Source organism: Cladophialophora yegresii (genome assembly GCF_000585515.1).
Source record: "Cladophialophora yegresii CBS 114405 chromosome Unknown aczIN-supercont1.3, whole genome shotgun sequence".
Taxonomy (NCBI): domain Eukaryota; kingdom Fungi; phylum Ascomycota; class Eurotiomycetes; order Chaetothyriales; family Herpotrichiellaceae; genus Cladophialophora; species Cladophialophora yegresii.
Genome location: NW_006913047.1, coordinates 650,580 through 666,201, shown reverse-complemented (window position 1 = coordinate 666,201; position 15,622 = coordinate 650,580). Strand labels below are relative to the sequence as shown.

Genomic DNA, 15,622 nt, shown 5'->3' with positions numbered 1-15,622 from the left:
TTTACATCCGTAGCGAGGCCTAGCGGTCAGTCGCCCTTGGTCATCCAGATCATGGGCCCACGGCCCCAGAGAGCAAGCATGCCTACAAGCTGGATACCTTCGAGGTGAGCGCGAGAAGTGAATCCGCCGTCAAGGAATCGCTCACGAAAGTGACCACACAAAGCAGCCTGTGCCATGCCACTTGGAGCGTTCAAGGTACGACGACATCTTTGTGACACCTCGCATGTAAGCCAATGCCAGTCGTTTCAGATTCATAGGAGGACGCCTCCATCTGGCGAACATCAGCACGCGAAATCCACAAGCCGAACGCAGTGAACACATGACATCGTACTCACCAATCTCAATCAACTTGCCCGTAGTATAATCCGCGCGAATCGCATACAGATACGCCTCAGCGATATGTTCCGGCCCCGCGACAAAGCCCACGGGCAACTTCTGCGCGGCCGCGTCGAAAATCTCGACCTGTTCCGCTGGCGTTTTGCCCTGTTTGTCCCACAACGGCGTCCTGACCAGACCCGGCACCACGGTATTCACGCGGATCTTTTTGGCAGAGAGGTCCGCCGCCAGGCCTCTCGTCAGGGAGAGGACCCCGCCGTTGAGAGCACCGCCGATGGCTGCATCTTTGCCCGGCCGGATCCCGGCGGTGCCGGAAGTCAGGGTCAACGACCCGCCCGGGCGCACGATGTCGTGTTTCATGAGGGCTGGTTCGCATTGATCAGTACTGTAGGTGCGGCGGAAACTTCAGGCTGTAACGCGGGGTAGGGGAGGGCGAGGGCGATGGGGTCTCTCTCCGCGTGGCGCGTATGTACCTTTGCCCGTAGTCACGGCGCCCCAGAACTTGACGCCAAACAAGTCCTTCGCATCCTCGAGACTCTGATCCGCCAACTTGCCTCTGATGATGTTGTCCACCGCAGAAAACACCACGTGGTCGACGGGCGCCAACGACAGGAGCGTCGCGGTAAATGCCACTTCGTCTCTCACATCGGCGACGACGCCCTTGACGTTGACATGTGGAGAAGTCAATTGCAATCGCTTGACCGCGGCGTCAAGTTTCTCCGGGTTCGACGAGATGATGGTCACGCGGGCGCCGACGTCGAGGAGCGCCGCCGCGGCACCGTAGCCAATCCTGCAGCCGGCGTGTCGTGAGATATGAGGGAGTTAGGGGAAAGAAAGGGGAAGCTGGAGGTGCTGGGGTGCGAGGCTGATGTCGGCTGAATCACTTACCCCGTGCTTCCTCCTACGACGACGACGTTCTGGCCCTCGAGTTTGTCTTTGTAGCCCATGGCGTCGAGTACGTCCAATGTTGTATGCGGGATGTCGCTGGCTGGCTCTCTCCGCCTTTCAGTTTCTTGTCTATCATACGTATTATATACGATTGCTCGCAGCCATGGTGCCATCCACCCCAGGATGGCGCACACCGCGGATGGATTACTAAGTCAGGCGGAGCAGACGGAGTTCGACCGACCGGTGTTTGGGAGCTTTCATCACATAGGCCGTGGCAGGTCTGCACCGACAGAAGTGCAATCTCTGCCAATGGTCGGCACTACAGCCGCGATGATTTGGGTACGTAATTACATCGGCGGAAAGGTGTTGGCGTCATGGTAAGAATGGATGGTTGGTAGTCGTTGTGCAGAATGAAGACATAACATGCACGCGGCGACTACCAACCATCCATTCTTACCATGACGCCAACACCTTCCCGCCGATGTAATTACGTACCCAAGGCAGCCGAACACGGGGAGGAAGAGACCTACCAAGGACTTCTTGTTCATGTGCACGTTGATGCTCATGCCCACGTTGATGCTCATGCCCACGTTGATGCTCATGCCCACGTTGATGCTCATGTTCACGTTTACGCTTACGTCCGGGTTCCGTTCTGCCACTTGGATAACCAGTAACCACATGAGTGATTAGGGTCCAGTGGCCGGTTGTCGCAAGTGCGATCTGAGCACCACAAGCGAATGTGCACTCCGTAGTATAGGAACCGTCTGTCTCGAGAAGTCAACGCTAAGAGCTTCGACTCTGATCTCATCATCGATTTCAGCGATAGCCTCAACTTTTAGATCAAGCCAGCCTAGTCAGCTAAGTCAGCTCACCCCGTTACCGTCGGCAGCAGCAACCTCTCACGTCTCATTCTAATCTACTGTATCCCATCTATATACTCGCCCTCCGCGGCGCCATGGCCCTCAACAGCTTCTTGCCCTCCTCGCCCTGGGTATCCGCTCCCACCCACGCATCAATCACGCCAGTAAGAGATCCCTCATTCCGCAATCGCGTCAAGAACTCCCTCGCGTAAGCGTACCCGACTTCATAAATCTCGTCGAACTTGCCAAACTCCAATGTCCCATACGCTTCGATGGGTGGACGCATATATACGCACCCTGGCGTGGCTTTGGCCCGCTCAAGAGCGTCCACGGAGCTCACGTACGCGAGGCGGGCTTGAATATCGCTGAGCGTAGGTGGGTTCGGGATACTGCTGAATGGATTCCAGCGGTTCAACAGGCTCCAGAACCCGGATAACGTATCGCCGTACTGCTGTGGTGTTTCGTCATCCAGGGCGCCGACATCCACTGCAAAGATCAGATCCGTGCCGAGGGACTTCATGTGCGCGACGGTCAGGTTGTCGATATACCCGCCGTCAAGCAGCATGGATCCCTCGTCGCAGATCGGCGGGATCAAACCGGCCAGGGACATGGACGCCCTCACATATCGCCACGCGTAGCCCGAGGTGTGGATCTCTGCGCGCGACTTGGAGATGTTCGTCGTGTTACAATAGAAGGGCAACCAGAAATCCTCGATTTGCGAATCGCCGAAAGTCTTGAATATCCCACGATTGAACTCATGGCCTGTCGTGTACGACGCGGAAGGGTATGTCAGATCGAGTGCAAAGCGCCACATACTGCCCATCCGGCCCGCAAATTTCTTCGCCCGGCCATACATGGGCACCACGTCGGCGTCGCGGGCGTATAACGCTCCCAAGAAGGCGCCGATAGATGTCCCGCCCACGATGTCGATTGGGATGCCGGATTCTTCGAGCGCGCGGATGATGCCGATGTGGGCGAGACCACGAGCTCCGCCACCACCGAGAACGAGACCGACTGATTTGCCGCACAGACGTCGGGCCAGCCGGTGGAGGTCGCCCTTGAATGGCGTGTCTGTTGAATACAACGGGGCCTGACGGACTCTGCGCGAGGTGTACTTCTGGATCTCTGCTTGAATAACTTGGACGCTTTGCTTGATTGCGGCCCCGAATTTTCTGGGTCGTGCATGAGGCGTGGCTTCAGGGCTGACACGGAAAGCCATCTGGATATGGTGGTGACCACCGTTGATCCACATTCTATTCCGGAGCCATTTCCTCGTGAGACCTGGTTGGGAGTAGCGATCGACGTGCAACAGTACCAAATCTTTTCGAGCTGTGGTTTTCATACCCAGCAGGAAGCGCTCGTACTCGCCGATGTTGGGTGAGGATTCGGCGAGGCCGACAAGCAAGATGCAGTCGGCTTGGGCGATGCACGTTTGAGTCCATGGCGCATTGACACTCGTGTCGGCAATGTATAGCACCATTCCATATTTCTCTTCTAGGTCAGCAAGATACTGTGACAGCTTTAGCCGGCCCAGGCGATTGAAGGCATGGCGCCCAAGATGACTCAGGATGATCGCCTGGTTAAGCAGCGTGACGCCGCTCGGTACGCCAATCTGGCTCAGGGCTGCAAGCAGACGGTTGCCAAACTCGACAACAGGCACTCCTGCGGTGACCGGTAACACTGCCACCGTCCGCAGGTTCAGGCTCGACGTACTTGAATCGCTCAAGGCAGCTTTCTTCCTGCCCTTTTCTTCTAATGGAGCCTCAACAAGCGCCCGCATTCGCTGGGCTATCAATTTTGAGATCTGGATGGTGATGTTGGGGTGCTCCTGAGCCAGACTGTTAAAGAGACTCCTCGGAAATTTCGCCAATTCGGTGTCCCGTATGGCATGAAGTGTTGCAGGTCTCGTTCCATCAGTCATAACTTCAAGCTCACCAATGCTTTCACCCTGGCCGTACTCGCCGGTAACTCGCATGGTCCCGCCATCGAGCTCGCGCACTGCTCTCAGTCGGCCGTTGAGAACGATGTATATGGCATCGCTGTCGTCTCCCTGATGGTGGATCACTTGACCCGCATTGACTTGAACCCACTCCAAAGCAAAGTCTATATGCAAAATCAACCTCGGCAGGAGACTCGTGAGGCGTTTTGCCATTGTCAAAAGAATGATGGGATATTTTTCTGCCACTCTTTCCAAGGCTGATCGAGGCAGGAAGCCGACGTAAACATCGGTCTTTGCAGTAACGTCCGTGAACGATCTGTATGAAGACAGCGTGCCGACATAGCCTGCAATGCCGCCCGGTTTGACAAGAAACAAGGTCTTCTGCACGAACCGTTTGTTCTCTGTCGGTTGACCGGGTAGGCGGGCAGACGACTGGTTTCGAGAAGTCGAAGTCTTGCTCCTGCGAAGCCGCGGAAGTGGTTCGTCTCGAGAGCCTTTTCTCTGCTGTTCAGGATGCTGCGCGTGATGCCTTTCTTCTTTCTCTTCGACCGGTATGCTGACGTCGAGGAATCCGTCTATCACGTAGTAGAGGCCTGGATTGCGTTCGCCCTGCTCCACCAACACGGAACCCTTCGGGAAGAAAACGATTTCCACATCGTCCATCAGCTCCTCATTCAAAGTGCGGCCGTGCAAGGTCCCGGTAGCGCTAGCCATCGAAGTGCTCATGGACTCGGTATCCCCGTCGAACGAGCCTTCATAAGGATCTATGAAGCCAAAGGCATTGTTGAAAATTGCCGTCTGTCGCTTGGCGTCGTAAGAAACCAGCCGTGGAGATTGCTCAACTGAAGCCGGGCCTGCCCTTAGAGGCTGATTTATCGAATCGCTCAGTCCAAGCGCCTTTGCCATGCACTCCAAAACAGATTCACGGAATAAGGCATCTTCATTGACGGATTCCTGCCTGTGTGGAGCATCTGTGCCGAACAGAGAGGGTCGGAACGGATCTTGTTCACGGGTTGTCATCGGGCTGAGGTCCAGGTTGCGGGCGTCGGGTGCTCCCATACTGGTCCAGTTCGAAGTCGATCGAAGATGGAAGCTTGTCGGTCTCTGGCTTGGTCTCGAAGCACCATGCAGATCGCCGGAACTGACGTTTCTGTCGCCTATTCCTGGTCGTCTCGCATCAGCTGCGATAGTTGTGAGCGCTCCCCTCGCCGCATTCAGCCTTGCTGTCGTGGCCGCATCTCTACGCAACCCACTGGATGACCTCCGCCGGCCCGCAGTTGGATTATGCAGCGCGATCCCTTTTGTACCCTCTTCGGGTCCGATTCTTTCTCTTTCTTTGGAGAACTTGTCCCTTAGTCGATCGAGGGCTTGTCCACGCAAGTGGTTTGGAAGGTCATAGCTCGTGTATTTGTTCATCAGTTTTTCGATTTGCAGCACTTCCGACGTGAGTCCTAGATATTGGTGTGCGGTTGATAGAGTTACGCGGTGCAGCCTGGTCAGTATGACCTGTACAATGTGGGCAGTGGCTTTTGGATACACTCTTGTCAGACGCCGAAATGCACTCGCGGGAATGATGGCTATGGTGGTATCCTCAACAGCCCGTGCCACAATATCAGGGTGAGCTGAAACGGAAGGACGGGTTTTTGGTTGGTGCTTCTTGGTGAAATGGGTGTCGTCAAAGGCAGATCCCAGGATTAGAGGCGGAACGCTAGGCAATTTGCGCTTCTCACCATCTTCTTGGAGACCAGCGTCGGTCATGCCCGGGGTGGATGGCGCTTGCATGGGACTGGCAACGATCGAGTCGGGCGTCCGATGGATGCCGTTGGTAAACGGTGTGCCACTCGGCCCTTGAACGTCGTGGCGTAGCTTGACGTCTTCAGTGAAGAGAGACAATATTGAGAAAAGAGAGGACATGGACGCTCCATTCTTGACCTCGGTCAGTAATTGGTATCCTTGGTTGCCCTCCCGATATCCTTCTTCTTCATCAAACAAATCAATTTGACCGGCGCTGTTGCCATCCGTGCTGTCGCGCAGGGATTTGACAAATATCTGGACCAAGCCGTCCACGACCATGCAGAAGCCTTTCTCTTCTTCGAGCAGCAACGTCTCCCCGGCGATGAGCTTTCTAGTCTGCATCGTCCGCGTCAACTCATGGAAAACCGGCCTCTCCAGATATCCGAACACCTTGATCGCACTGAGGAATTCGTCGAGGTAGTTAGCCAGCCCCGGCTTTGTGTCTCCATCTTGGGTATCGGGGAATAGATCAATCTGCGGCTCTTTCCTGTGCGGCTCTTGAGCCAAACGTGTGTAGTTGTTTAGGAAACGATAGCGTATGAACCAGCTGATGGTCGAGCCTATTACCACGAAAATCAATAGACTGTACATGTCAGCGCTGTGGCCTAAGTGAGGAGAGCAGCGGGCCTTACAGGGTGGTGAAGTTCATGGTAAAAGTCAAGCTCAAGGAGAACAGAGTGAACAACCATGTCGGCAGCGTGATTGTGCAGAACCCTATGATCCATAACAGAGCATGTGGAAGGAAGGTTACAAGCGACGTCAAGGCATAGAGAAAGCCCCCTCCAGCCGAGTGCGCCTCTTGTCCCACGGGAACATTCGAGGCCGCGGTGGAAGAATGCATCGCAGCGACCGGACTGAAGCTCGTGGGGCTATGGATCGGAGACCACGTTGGAGGAGTTCAAGACTGAGGAGGAAGCAATCGGCCGTCACGAGGACCAGACATTGCTTCTGCGCCTATTTGGCGAACGAATGGCAGGAGTGCTATCTCATCGCTCGCTGGACTTAGTGAAGCATGAGACAGCGAAAAGGGTGGTAAGAATGAGGAATGAACAACCATTGTTGATCGAATGAAGACGCACGTGGAAACTTCTTCGCGATCTCCAGAAGCTGCGATCACCAAGAATGACGACGGCGGAGCAATTGAGAAACATGCCCACCTGATTATGTAAGGCAAATCACGTGCTGGAGACGTTTTCTGTTGGTCAGATACACGTGACGCAGGACTGTGTACGAATTATCACTTCCGCTCATGCACCAGCCTCCCTCCCACCCACACCCGCCTGACATTCCTGTCGTCGCCATTCCATACCCATTTTGCAACTCGGTTCTCCCAATCCTCCCAGCCGAAGATATCCACTCCGGTCTCATTCACGTCGCCAAACTCGTCAACATCCCCCAGGACAATCTCTTGCACATCCCAGAGCATGCCCTCCTCAAACCCGCCTAACCGACCTTCCATACCCACCACCTTTGCACCTCCCATTGTAGCAAGCCACAGTCCGTCCGCGACACTCAAATTACATCGACTGTTCCCTCCCGCGAGATACCCAACATGTCGACTCACAATACACGCGTTCCGCACCGCATCGAGGATACTAGGGCTGTACCCGCCACTAACGTCCGTGCCCAAACCAACATCAATGCCCACGTCTAACAATTCCCTGACAGGACAAAATCCACTACCCAGTGCACTATTGCTCGCCGGACAATGGCTAATCTTCGCATTCCTCGCCTTGACCAGCGCCATCTCCTCTTTACTCAAGTGAACTGCGTGCGCCAATATCGTCCGCGGGGTTAACAAGCCATGATGATCGTAGACTCCAGCATAACTCTCATGCTCTGGATACATCTCCTTCACCAACTTGATTTCGTTCAAGTTCTCGGATATGTGCGTCTGGATCCGCAAATCGTCTTTCTTGGCCAATGTGCCAAGTTGCGATAACGTCTCCGGTAGGCAGCTGGGCGCGAACCTCGGTGTGATGATATGCGCCAACCTCTCACCCGTGGGGTCGAGGTCCTTGCAGAATTCAATGCTCGCTTTCGTGTTTGCAATCGTCTGCTCGGTGCTTTCATCTCGGTAATAGTCGGGACAAGTCTCGGGGCGGTCCATGCATACCCGTCCTATATATGCTCGCTGGCCTATCTTGAACGCGAGTTCGGCAAGCAGATTAGTCGTCTCGACGTGGATGGTGGCGTAGTATGATGCGGTTGTGGTGCCGTGGGAGAGCGTCTTTGAGATGACCCGATTGTAGACCGCCTTGGCCCGTGCCAGCGGGTCTGGAGGTGAGCTTGAGTCGTGGTACATAGGCGACTTGGGGTTGCCCAGCGACGATTCCAGTGGAAAGGTATATGTTGTTAGCCAGTCCAGGAGCGTCGACTTGCCGAATATGCCAACGTTAGGATATTGTGGTGCGTGAATGTGAGTATCTGCAGCGGAGGTCAACGCCGTGGTTCAACCACCGCTTGCGGGCTCTCATCCAGACTTTCAAGGAGCGCCAACGTCGCAAGTAGTGACGTCGTGGTCACGCGCAACCCCGGCACCTGAGACTTACCTATAAACCCGGGGAAGAAGAAGCCCGTCTCCTTGGTCGTAATCACCGGCGCCTCGACACCAAGCTTGCTAACCGCATCGTTGGGGCCATTGACACTCCAATTGACCTTCTCAATAACACCGCGACCGTCTCTCCTGTCCACGAGCACGGCGCCTGTCCTGATTAGAAGCTCATCGGGCCTCGGCGTGGAAATGAACCGCCCGAAGTAAATTCGTTTCTGCGTCATCTCGGTCTCTGCCGGTGCACGATCCAGTAGCGCCAAGAGGGACCGAAAATGTCAGAGGAGCGGCGTATGACCAAGAGAGGAGCAACGAAGCAAGAAAGGAAATCTATCAGGTCTATAAAAGTGTTTGTCGTGCTTATCAAAAGATGAAAGAACAAGCAGAAGCAGAAGCAGAAGCAAGGAGGCTCCAGTGGGCGACGCACACTAGCCAATCGGCGCTGTGGCTTGACATTTCGGCGGATACCGACGACTACGACAACGAAGGCTTCATCAGTCGGACACAACATCATGCAAGGCGGCCTTGAGACTCAACCGCAGTGGCATCTCGGTTCGGAACAGTTGGCTTTCTGACAGGAACGTCCTGTGCTGTATTGATATTCATAGATCACTCGTCATCGTCACTGTCGATAATAAAACCAGCCCTCATTCTCTGACGCGGGTTCGCTGAAGGAACCACGTCTTCATCCTCGTCACTGCTGAGCGCACTCGCGTCCAATTGGGTGGGTTTGACACCTGGGCGCGCTCGGTTATACTCCACCTCGGGCTTCGATCTCCCAGCTATACTGATGTCTGGTGTTGTAGTCCGGGACGACACGGGCGTGTCATCCTCATCTGCCTCCTCCGTATCTGATGGTCTTCCGGCACTTCGTGGCTGTGACGACGCTGTTTCGGGCTGATCGTCGACGTCAGGCATTAGCAGATCATCATCGCTGTCCTGGTCCACCCCGACTTGCGCCGCTGCTTTCGACTTCTTGCCCTTGCCTGTAGGCTTCGTGGCCTGCCCTGCTTGCTGGCGAAGCTTGGCCTCGACGTCGGCCTGAAACCTCTGTCGCAGTTTCTCCTCGTTTTCGAAGAATAGGCGATCTTTCTCCTCATCCGACTCGTCCTCACTGTCTCTGATGTAGGCTTCACTCTTGATCTTGCGGCGTCTCTCCAGTTCAGCCGCAGCTCGGTTGGCTCTTCTTCGAGCTGCAGCTTCTTCGTCGACCTCATCAGCGCTGTCGCCATCATCAACGTCGCCCCGCTTTCTCTTGCGTCTGGCCTTGAGCTCTGCAATGATGTTCTTTGATTTCTTCGGCCGGGGGTTATCAGGGAATAAGAAGTCCTCTTCGCCTTCAGAGTCGTCAATGAACCCATCCCTGGGTGCATCGTCGTCGTCGTCGTCGTAGCTTTTCTTGTTCTTGTTGCCTGCACGGCGAAGCATGTCTTCGGCGCTTTCATTATCGTCCTCGGAACGCCACCGTGTCTGCTCGTACTGTTCCACAGTGGCCTTGTGGACGGAAAGCTGAGCAGCAGACACGCTTCCAGGTACGATCCAGCTGGCCCCAAGCACGTCCTCGTCTCCAAGCATCTCAAAGTCAACCAATCGCATCAACAGTTTCAGCCGTCCATCCTTGAACATCGCTGTTTTGATGTCCTCCGAGGTAGGATGGATCGTCATGGACGAGGGTTTGCCAACATCGACATTCTCAGGCAGAGTGGCGCGTTCCTTTTCTGCAGTCTCAGCCATTGCCGCTTTCCGTGCCTCAGCCTCGGCTTCCCAGGCATGTCGCTCATCGAAAGCCTTTCCTAGCATCTTCTTGATCCACTGCACGAGCTCAGTCTTGCCGTCTTTAATGAGCACTGTCACGACAATCCCAATCTGTTCCTTGATGTCTCGCCCAGGTGCAGGTTTGACTTCTAGCTCGGCAGGAGCACGATTGATTGAAACAGTCTGTTTCTCCTGCCCAAACTCGAGGTAGTATAGGGTAGCGTGAATCTTACTAAAAAGCATCTCGACAAATAGTTCGGGCCTCTGATCCAGCTTTCTGAACATTTTCTTGAAGAGCTGTCTTGAGAACTCCGACCAGTCCATGTACATCGCATGGTTCTTCTCCAGGCCGTCTGGGCCGTTGATGATCTTGTAGAAGAGGGCAATGATGTCAACGCGGTACAATAAGACGGCCAGATCCTGCTTGAATGCAACTCGATAGAAAAAGCGATGTGCCCTCTTCAGCTGCTCTGTGCTGAGTTCACGGTAGAAAGTGAGCAGCGACACAAACGTGTTGACTGAGTTCTGCGTGGTGAACCTTGTAGCGAAGCGGTTGAAGTCGAATTTCCGTTCTTTGGACACTTGCACGACATCTGCGATGTCCTCGTTCTCAGACTCGTCGTCTTCTGCGGCAGGATCATCGCCTGCTTCTGTAGCTTGGTTCCTCTCTACCCTCCGCTTCTTCCTGGCTCTTCGCCGCGACCGTATCTGCATGTCCACATTCTCCTTCGAATATCGTTCCAACATGCGCAAGAAGACGTGCGAGAGCTCGGTTGAGGCGTCGAGGTAGCCAAATCCTTGGTCTTTGTAGTCTCTGAGTATCGAAACTATTCGCTCGTGCGTCGTCTCCTCGTAAAATATTCTGTTCTGGATATTGTCTGCGATCTCTTGGTCTTCATCCAGAGGACTTTGGGCCATCTCTTGCACGGTAAGGAGAATCTGGGTGAAGCAGCGCATGCTCGCATTCAAATCCTGCCATTCTTTGTTGTCAAACGAGATCTGCATGAATCGGTTGAGCATAATGAATGTTTCTTGGTTGAGGACGGCTGCAACAAGGGAGAAGCTTTCATCGTTCAATTCTGCACACACTTTGTCGGGCTTGACCTCTTCCTTCCGCGTCTCCCGGCGTACTCGTTCGGCTTCGAGAAACCATGCCACAGCATAGAAAAATTGGCGATAACTGGCATCAGTCAAGCGTTCTGCTTCGCGCTCAATGGCTTTGCGAAGATGCGTGAAGAAAGGGTTGAAGCCGGAATCAAGGAACTCTTCCACAAAGTTACGGAGCTTTTCGGCAGCTGAGTCGGTAAGGCGTATCGTACGGTCGAAGTCATGAATGGTGTGGTCGAGGTCTTTGCGTCTCTGCTGCGGCTTATTCCACTTCTTCGTCTTGTCCATGTTGAAGAGGGCTTGTTGGTCGTCTTTCAAGTTGTCTTGGCCAGAGACAGCTGACATCTTCTCTCCTTCTCGCTTTACCCACACCATCGTTCCGAATCGGCCGTGCCTGCTCCACTGGTGCTTCTTTGCGTCTCGATCCTTGCTCTGCTCTACGGCCAGAACAGCACTTAGGTCTGTCACGCCACGAGTCTTCCGTTCTTGTTGCGTCATCCACAATCTCTTAGGATTAATACCCTTGATAAGATTGAAGATGATATCCAGAACGATGACATCCTGTAGATTGAAGTCATCTCCCATGTTGGAACAGATAGTCAGGAGAACAGCAAAGACATCTTGATCCCTGAATGCCTCAATAGTGGCTGATCTTGAGACTTCCATGTCCAGTCCTTGGCTCGGGAGATTCGGGAGCTGCTGAATGACGGCGACGTTCCGGAAGAAGTACAACATAAGCTTGAGGATGCCTTCGTCTCGACTTGTCCTCTCGTCTCTTGCAACCGCGATTGAGGGCAGTCCAACCCGCACCACCTGGCGCAGGATAGTACTAGTGTCGCAACCCAAGATGGCGGCTTTGTATATGACCTGGGCTTGCTGAATATATGGTGTATGTCGGTGGTGGTTGGCAGTCATTTCTCCCCCAATTTCCAACGGCCAAGTCAGAGGGACGAGGACTTCTAAGCACGCGAGCGCGACCCTCGCTTTTAGTCTGTTCTCTCTGCCGTCTTCTGGCCATGATGCGAGAATGGGAATGAGGTCCCCTCCGACCAGCTTCGCTTCGGCTAGACATCTTGCGACATCCAGCCAGTTGTTTTTCTCGTCGTATAGTTTCAGCCATCGTTTAAGGTCTCGTAGCACTGCAAGGGCATCGTCACCCAGGACATAGCGGCCGTCATCATCGGTGCTGCTTCCACCTAGCTACTTGGCGTTAGATATGTCCAAGTCTCAATAGAGGGAGGAACCTACAGCGTTGACCAGGCTGTAGACATAGGCCCGGACCTCAGGGTCGATAGTCTGAGCCTTGGTGAAAGGGTTATCGTCCTCCATCGAGCCCGATTTGTTCAGTCGTGCATAGTTTTTAAGGATGCATGAGCACACAGTACATGGTCCGGATGCGACACGACAAAGTTGCAGTGACGCTCGAACGCGTCGAGACGCGTACGAGTCAGAATTCCACGTGCACCGCGTACCACTTACTTAGAACTTGGACCTCGGCGCGGCTATTCCCGGCTGGAGCTTCGAGTCGCCCCGAAATATGACGGCGAGGGACGGCGCAGGTCTGAAGGAGGAATCTCGGCGTCGCTGCAGCTTCAATTAAAACACTGCTTTCCCATTGCTGAAGTTCTCGCAACTGAAAGTCTCACTGTTTACAACCTCTTTCCTATGGCAGCCTTGTCGAGGTTGCCGTCGAGACTGATGGCGTCGTCAAAGTCGCAGGTCGCCTCTCAAAGGCTTGCTTCTCTCAACCGCCAGTTTAGCTCCTCGCCCTCGAAAGCATTCGAGGTGAAGAAGCTCGGCGTTATTGGCGCTGGTCAGATGGTACGCGCGCCAAATACAGGGCCGATTTTCGAAGCTGACCAGTCTTAGGGCTTAGGAATCGCACTTGTCGCCGCTCAAAAAGCCCAAGTTTCGGTTACTCTCGTCGACAACTCGCAACAATCCCTCGAAAAGGGTCTTGCCTTCGCCGACAAATTGCTAGCAAAGGATGTGCAGAAACAAAGGATCACCGAAGAGATTGCGAAAGCCACGAGAGAAAGGTTAAAATCTACGACGAACATTTCAGATCTCTCGGACGTGGACATGGTGATCGAGGCCGTCCCTGAGATCCCTTCCCTCAAGGAGAAGATATTCGCAGACTTGGCTCAGATATGTCCCAAGCACGCTATTCTGGCCACAAACACGTCGAGCATCAGTATCACGCGGATCGCGAGGGCCACGGCGAAAGATCCCACAGACACGCAGGCGTCCTCACGGGTGGTGTCTACCCATTTCATGAACCCCGTCCCCGTGCAGAAGGGTGTTGAGATCATCGCTGGCTTGCAGACCTCTCCAGAGACCGTGACGGCCGCGATTGCATTCTGTGAGAAGATGGGCAAGGTCGCTTCTGTCTCGGCGGACAGCCCGGGATTCCTGGCGAATAGGATTCTGATGCCGTATATCAACGAGGCAATTATCTGCCTGGAAACCGGCGTGGGGAACAAGGAAGATATTGATAATATCATGAAGAACGGCACGAACGTGCCCATGGGTCCGCTCACGCTGGCCGATTTCATTGGCCTGGACACTTGCTTGGCCATCATGGAGACATTACATGCTGGGCTGGGCGACAGCAAGTACCGACCGAGCGTGCTTCTACGGCAATATGTGGATGCTGGGTGGCTGGGAAAGAAAAGTGGAAGAGGATTTTATGAGTATTAGTAAATCATACGGATGGGTCTGCGTCCGTAAGGCGCGGTATTGCGGCTTTCTGGCTTGAGTAACTGGCAGGCTCAGTGATGCTGATCCTATGAAGTTTCCGGCTGGGCATAGGAAATATCGGAGCATCCATGGTGGTCAAAGTGCGCCAAAGATGTCATATTTGGCTGTCTTCGCGTTCCGATACACCTGGCACAGGGCTTTCGTGTCGCGCATCATGGCTCCCTTCCGGTACCTCATGCTTAGTATGTGTTGAAACTCATGGATTCTGTTCCATTGCGCGCGTAAGGAGGTCGGTGTCGAGGTAGGCGCGGACTCTCACAATCCTCCCCCTCTGAAATTTACAGATCCAAGCATAACGCATATCATACGTCAACCCGTTCTTACACACGGCCTCGACAGCTGCTAGTTCTACCGCCACCTCGCCGTGGATGTCGTCTCCTTCGCCTTCCAAGGTCCCAATGACATTGCTGACCTCCAACCTCAATGGCTCGGTAAGGACTCTTTCTCTAAGCACTTTCAAAGTGTTGTCGACAAAGTCTTGCTTGCCGGTGTATTTGCGCGACATTGGTGAGTGGCCCATGATCGTCCAGTCGACGTCATCTGCAAGGAGATCTAGAGTCTCATTTTGACGGCCTTGAATCGACAGAGGTTTGAAGAGGACGTGAATATCTGAGCTTTTGGCCATGGTCAAGGTTGTAGATGAGTTGTTCGTAGAAGCGTAGGTGACAGTCTTGTGCAGTCGGAGGGCTCATACTTGCCTCGGCCATACCTTTACCTAAGCTCCCTGGGAGTCTCCGCACCAGCATTTGAATGGGAGATCTTCCAAACTTAAAAAGTACGTATTGTGCAGTCATAAGCACCGAGATGGTCTGTACGCTGCAACCTATGATTGACTGATTGAGATGGTGTGGAGCGTACGGGTGGTCCAAACGATCTCGAAATCCAAGTGCTCAACTGCAGGGATGACAACAAGAGGACGATAAACAAACACAAAGAGTAGGTCGTCTGGCTGTGTCATCTTGTACCTGGATCGGGGTATCTTGAGTGAAGCAACTGGGCGTGTATCCTCTGTACTCACATCCACTCTGGAGGAAGATTTTATCCGCAAAGGGGTGTCGACAAAGCCGCCTTGGAGCCTTCTACCGTTCTTTGCGAGTCTGACATACCTCGCTTGAGTGACTCCAGAACAATGTGACAGTATCCCCTCCTTCACGATGGGGGCCTGGACGCTGCACGAAAGAGGAGTGACGGTGCCCTCTTTTCGCCGAATGCCAGCTTCTGACGGCAGTCATTCCTGATCAGATTCAGTCCAGCCACCCACAGCCACCCTGCGGTTTCCTTGCGCCCGGCCCTTAAACACAACATTGCACCCACCAACTACTTGATACTCAGTGGCAATATGTACAGGTATTCTTCGAGGCCAATTTCCATTGGGGTGTTCCTTGGGTACTCGTATCTACTGTATTCCAGGCAAGCCACGGCATCATGGCGCGACCGATACGGGAAAGCGGTGGACAGGCGGTGGAAGACTCATACAGGACCTTGTCGACACGTCAAGTCGCGCCACACTCCTGATATTGTCGCTTGGTCGGCATTTAAGACAAAGTATGCTGGTTGGCATGCGCCGAAGTCTGCGCCGCGGTGGTCGGGAAAATGAAGCAGGAGCAGCAGACAATCGAGGGGACAAGACTC

At 54.0% G+C, this 15,622-nt stretch overlaps 6 protein-coding genes across 6 annotated transcripts; 1 reads left to right on the top strand and 5 right to left on the bottom strand.

Annotated features, from left to right (window-relative positions):
• Nucleotides 1-251: 251 nt before the first annotated feature.
• Nucleotides 252-1,283, bottom strand: A1O7_03948 (uncharacterized protein; the record flags this gene model as incomplete). Its single annotated transcript, XM_007757964.1, has 4 exons — nucleotides 252-271; nucleotides 336-701; nucleotides 810-1,126; nucleotides 1,225-1,283. The coding sequence occupies 4 exons, from the start codon at nucleotides 1,281-1,283 to the stop codon at nucleotides 252-254; spliced, it is 762 nt and encodes a 253-aa protein (XP_007756154.1).
• An 871-nt stretch (nucleotides 1,284-2,154) lies between these two features.
• A1O7_03947 (lysophospholipase nte1) lies at nucleotides 2,155-6,658 on the bottom strand (the record flags this gene model as incomplete). The annotated part of the gene is made up of 2 exons (XM_007757963.1): nucleotides 2,155-6,400; nucleotides 6,450-6,658. The coding sequence occupies 2 exons, from the start codon at nucleotides 6,656-6,658 to the stop codon at nucleotides 2,155-2,157; spliced, it is 4,455 nt and encodes a 1,484-aa protein (XP_007756153.1).
• A 396-nt stretch (nucleotides 6,659-7,054) lies between these two features.
• A1O7_03946 (guanine deaminase) lies at nucleotides 7,055-8,595 on the bottom strand (the record flags this gene model as incomplete). Its single annotated transcript, XM_007757962.1, has 2 exons — nucleotides 7,055-8,244; nucleotides 8,370-8,595. The coding sequence occupies 2 exons, from the start codon at nucleotides 8,593-8,595 to the stop codon at nucleotides 7,055-7,057; spliced, it is 1,416 nt and encodes a 471-aa protein (XP_007756152.1).
• A 382-nt stretch (nucleotides 8,596-8,977) lies between these two features.
• Nucleotides 8,978-12,559, bottom strand: A1O7_03945 (replication fork protection complex subunit Tof1/Swi1; the record flags this gene model as incomplete). Its single annotated transcript, XM_007757961.1, has 2 exons — nucleotides 8,978-12,430; nucleotides 12,479-12,559. The coding sequence occupies 2 exons, from the start codon at nucleotides 12,557-12,559 to the stop codon at nucleotides 8,978-8,980; spliced, it is 3,534 nt and encodes a 1,177-aa protein (XP_007756151.1).
• A 369-nt stretch (nucleotides 12,560-12,928) lies between these two features.
• A1O7_03944 (3-hydroxybutyryl-CoA dehydrogenase) lies at nucleotides 12,929-13,930 on the top strand (the record flags this gene model as incomplete). The annotated part of the gene is made up of 2 exons (XM_007757960.1): nucleotides 12,929-13,051; nucleotides 13,100-13,930. 2 exons carry the CDS (start codon nucleotides 12,929-12,931, stop codon nucleotides 13,928-13,930), a joined length of 954 nt encoding a protein of 317 aa, XP_007756150.1.
• A 256-nt stretch (nucleotides 13,931-14,186) lies between these two features.
• On the bottom strand, nucleotides 14,187-14,615 carry A1O7_03943 (uncharacterized protein; the record flags this gene model as incomplete). Its single annotated transcript, XM_007757959.1, has 1 exon — nucleotides 14,187-14,615. The coding sequence occupies one exon, from the start codon at nucleotides 14,613-14,615 to the stop codon at nucleotides 14,187-14,189; it is 429 nt and encodes a 142-aa protein (XP_007756149.1).
• Nucleotides 14,616-15,622: the final 1,007 nt, after the last annotated feature.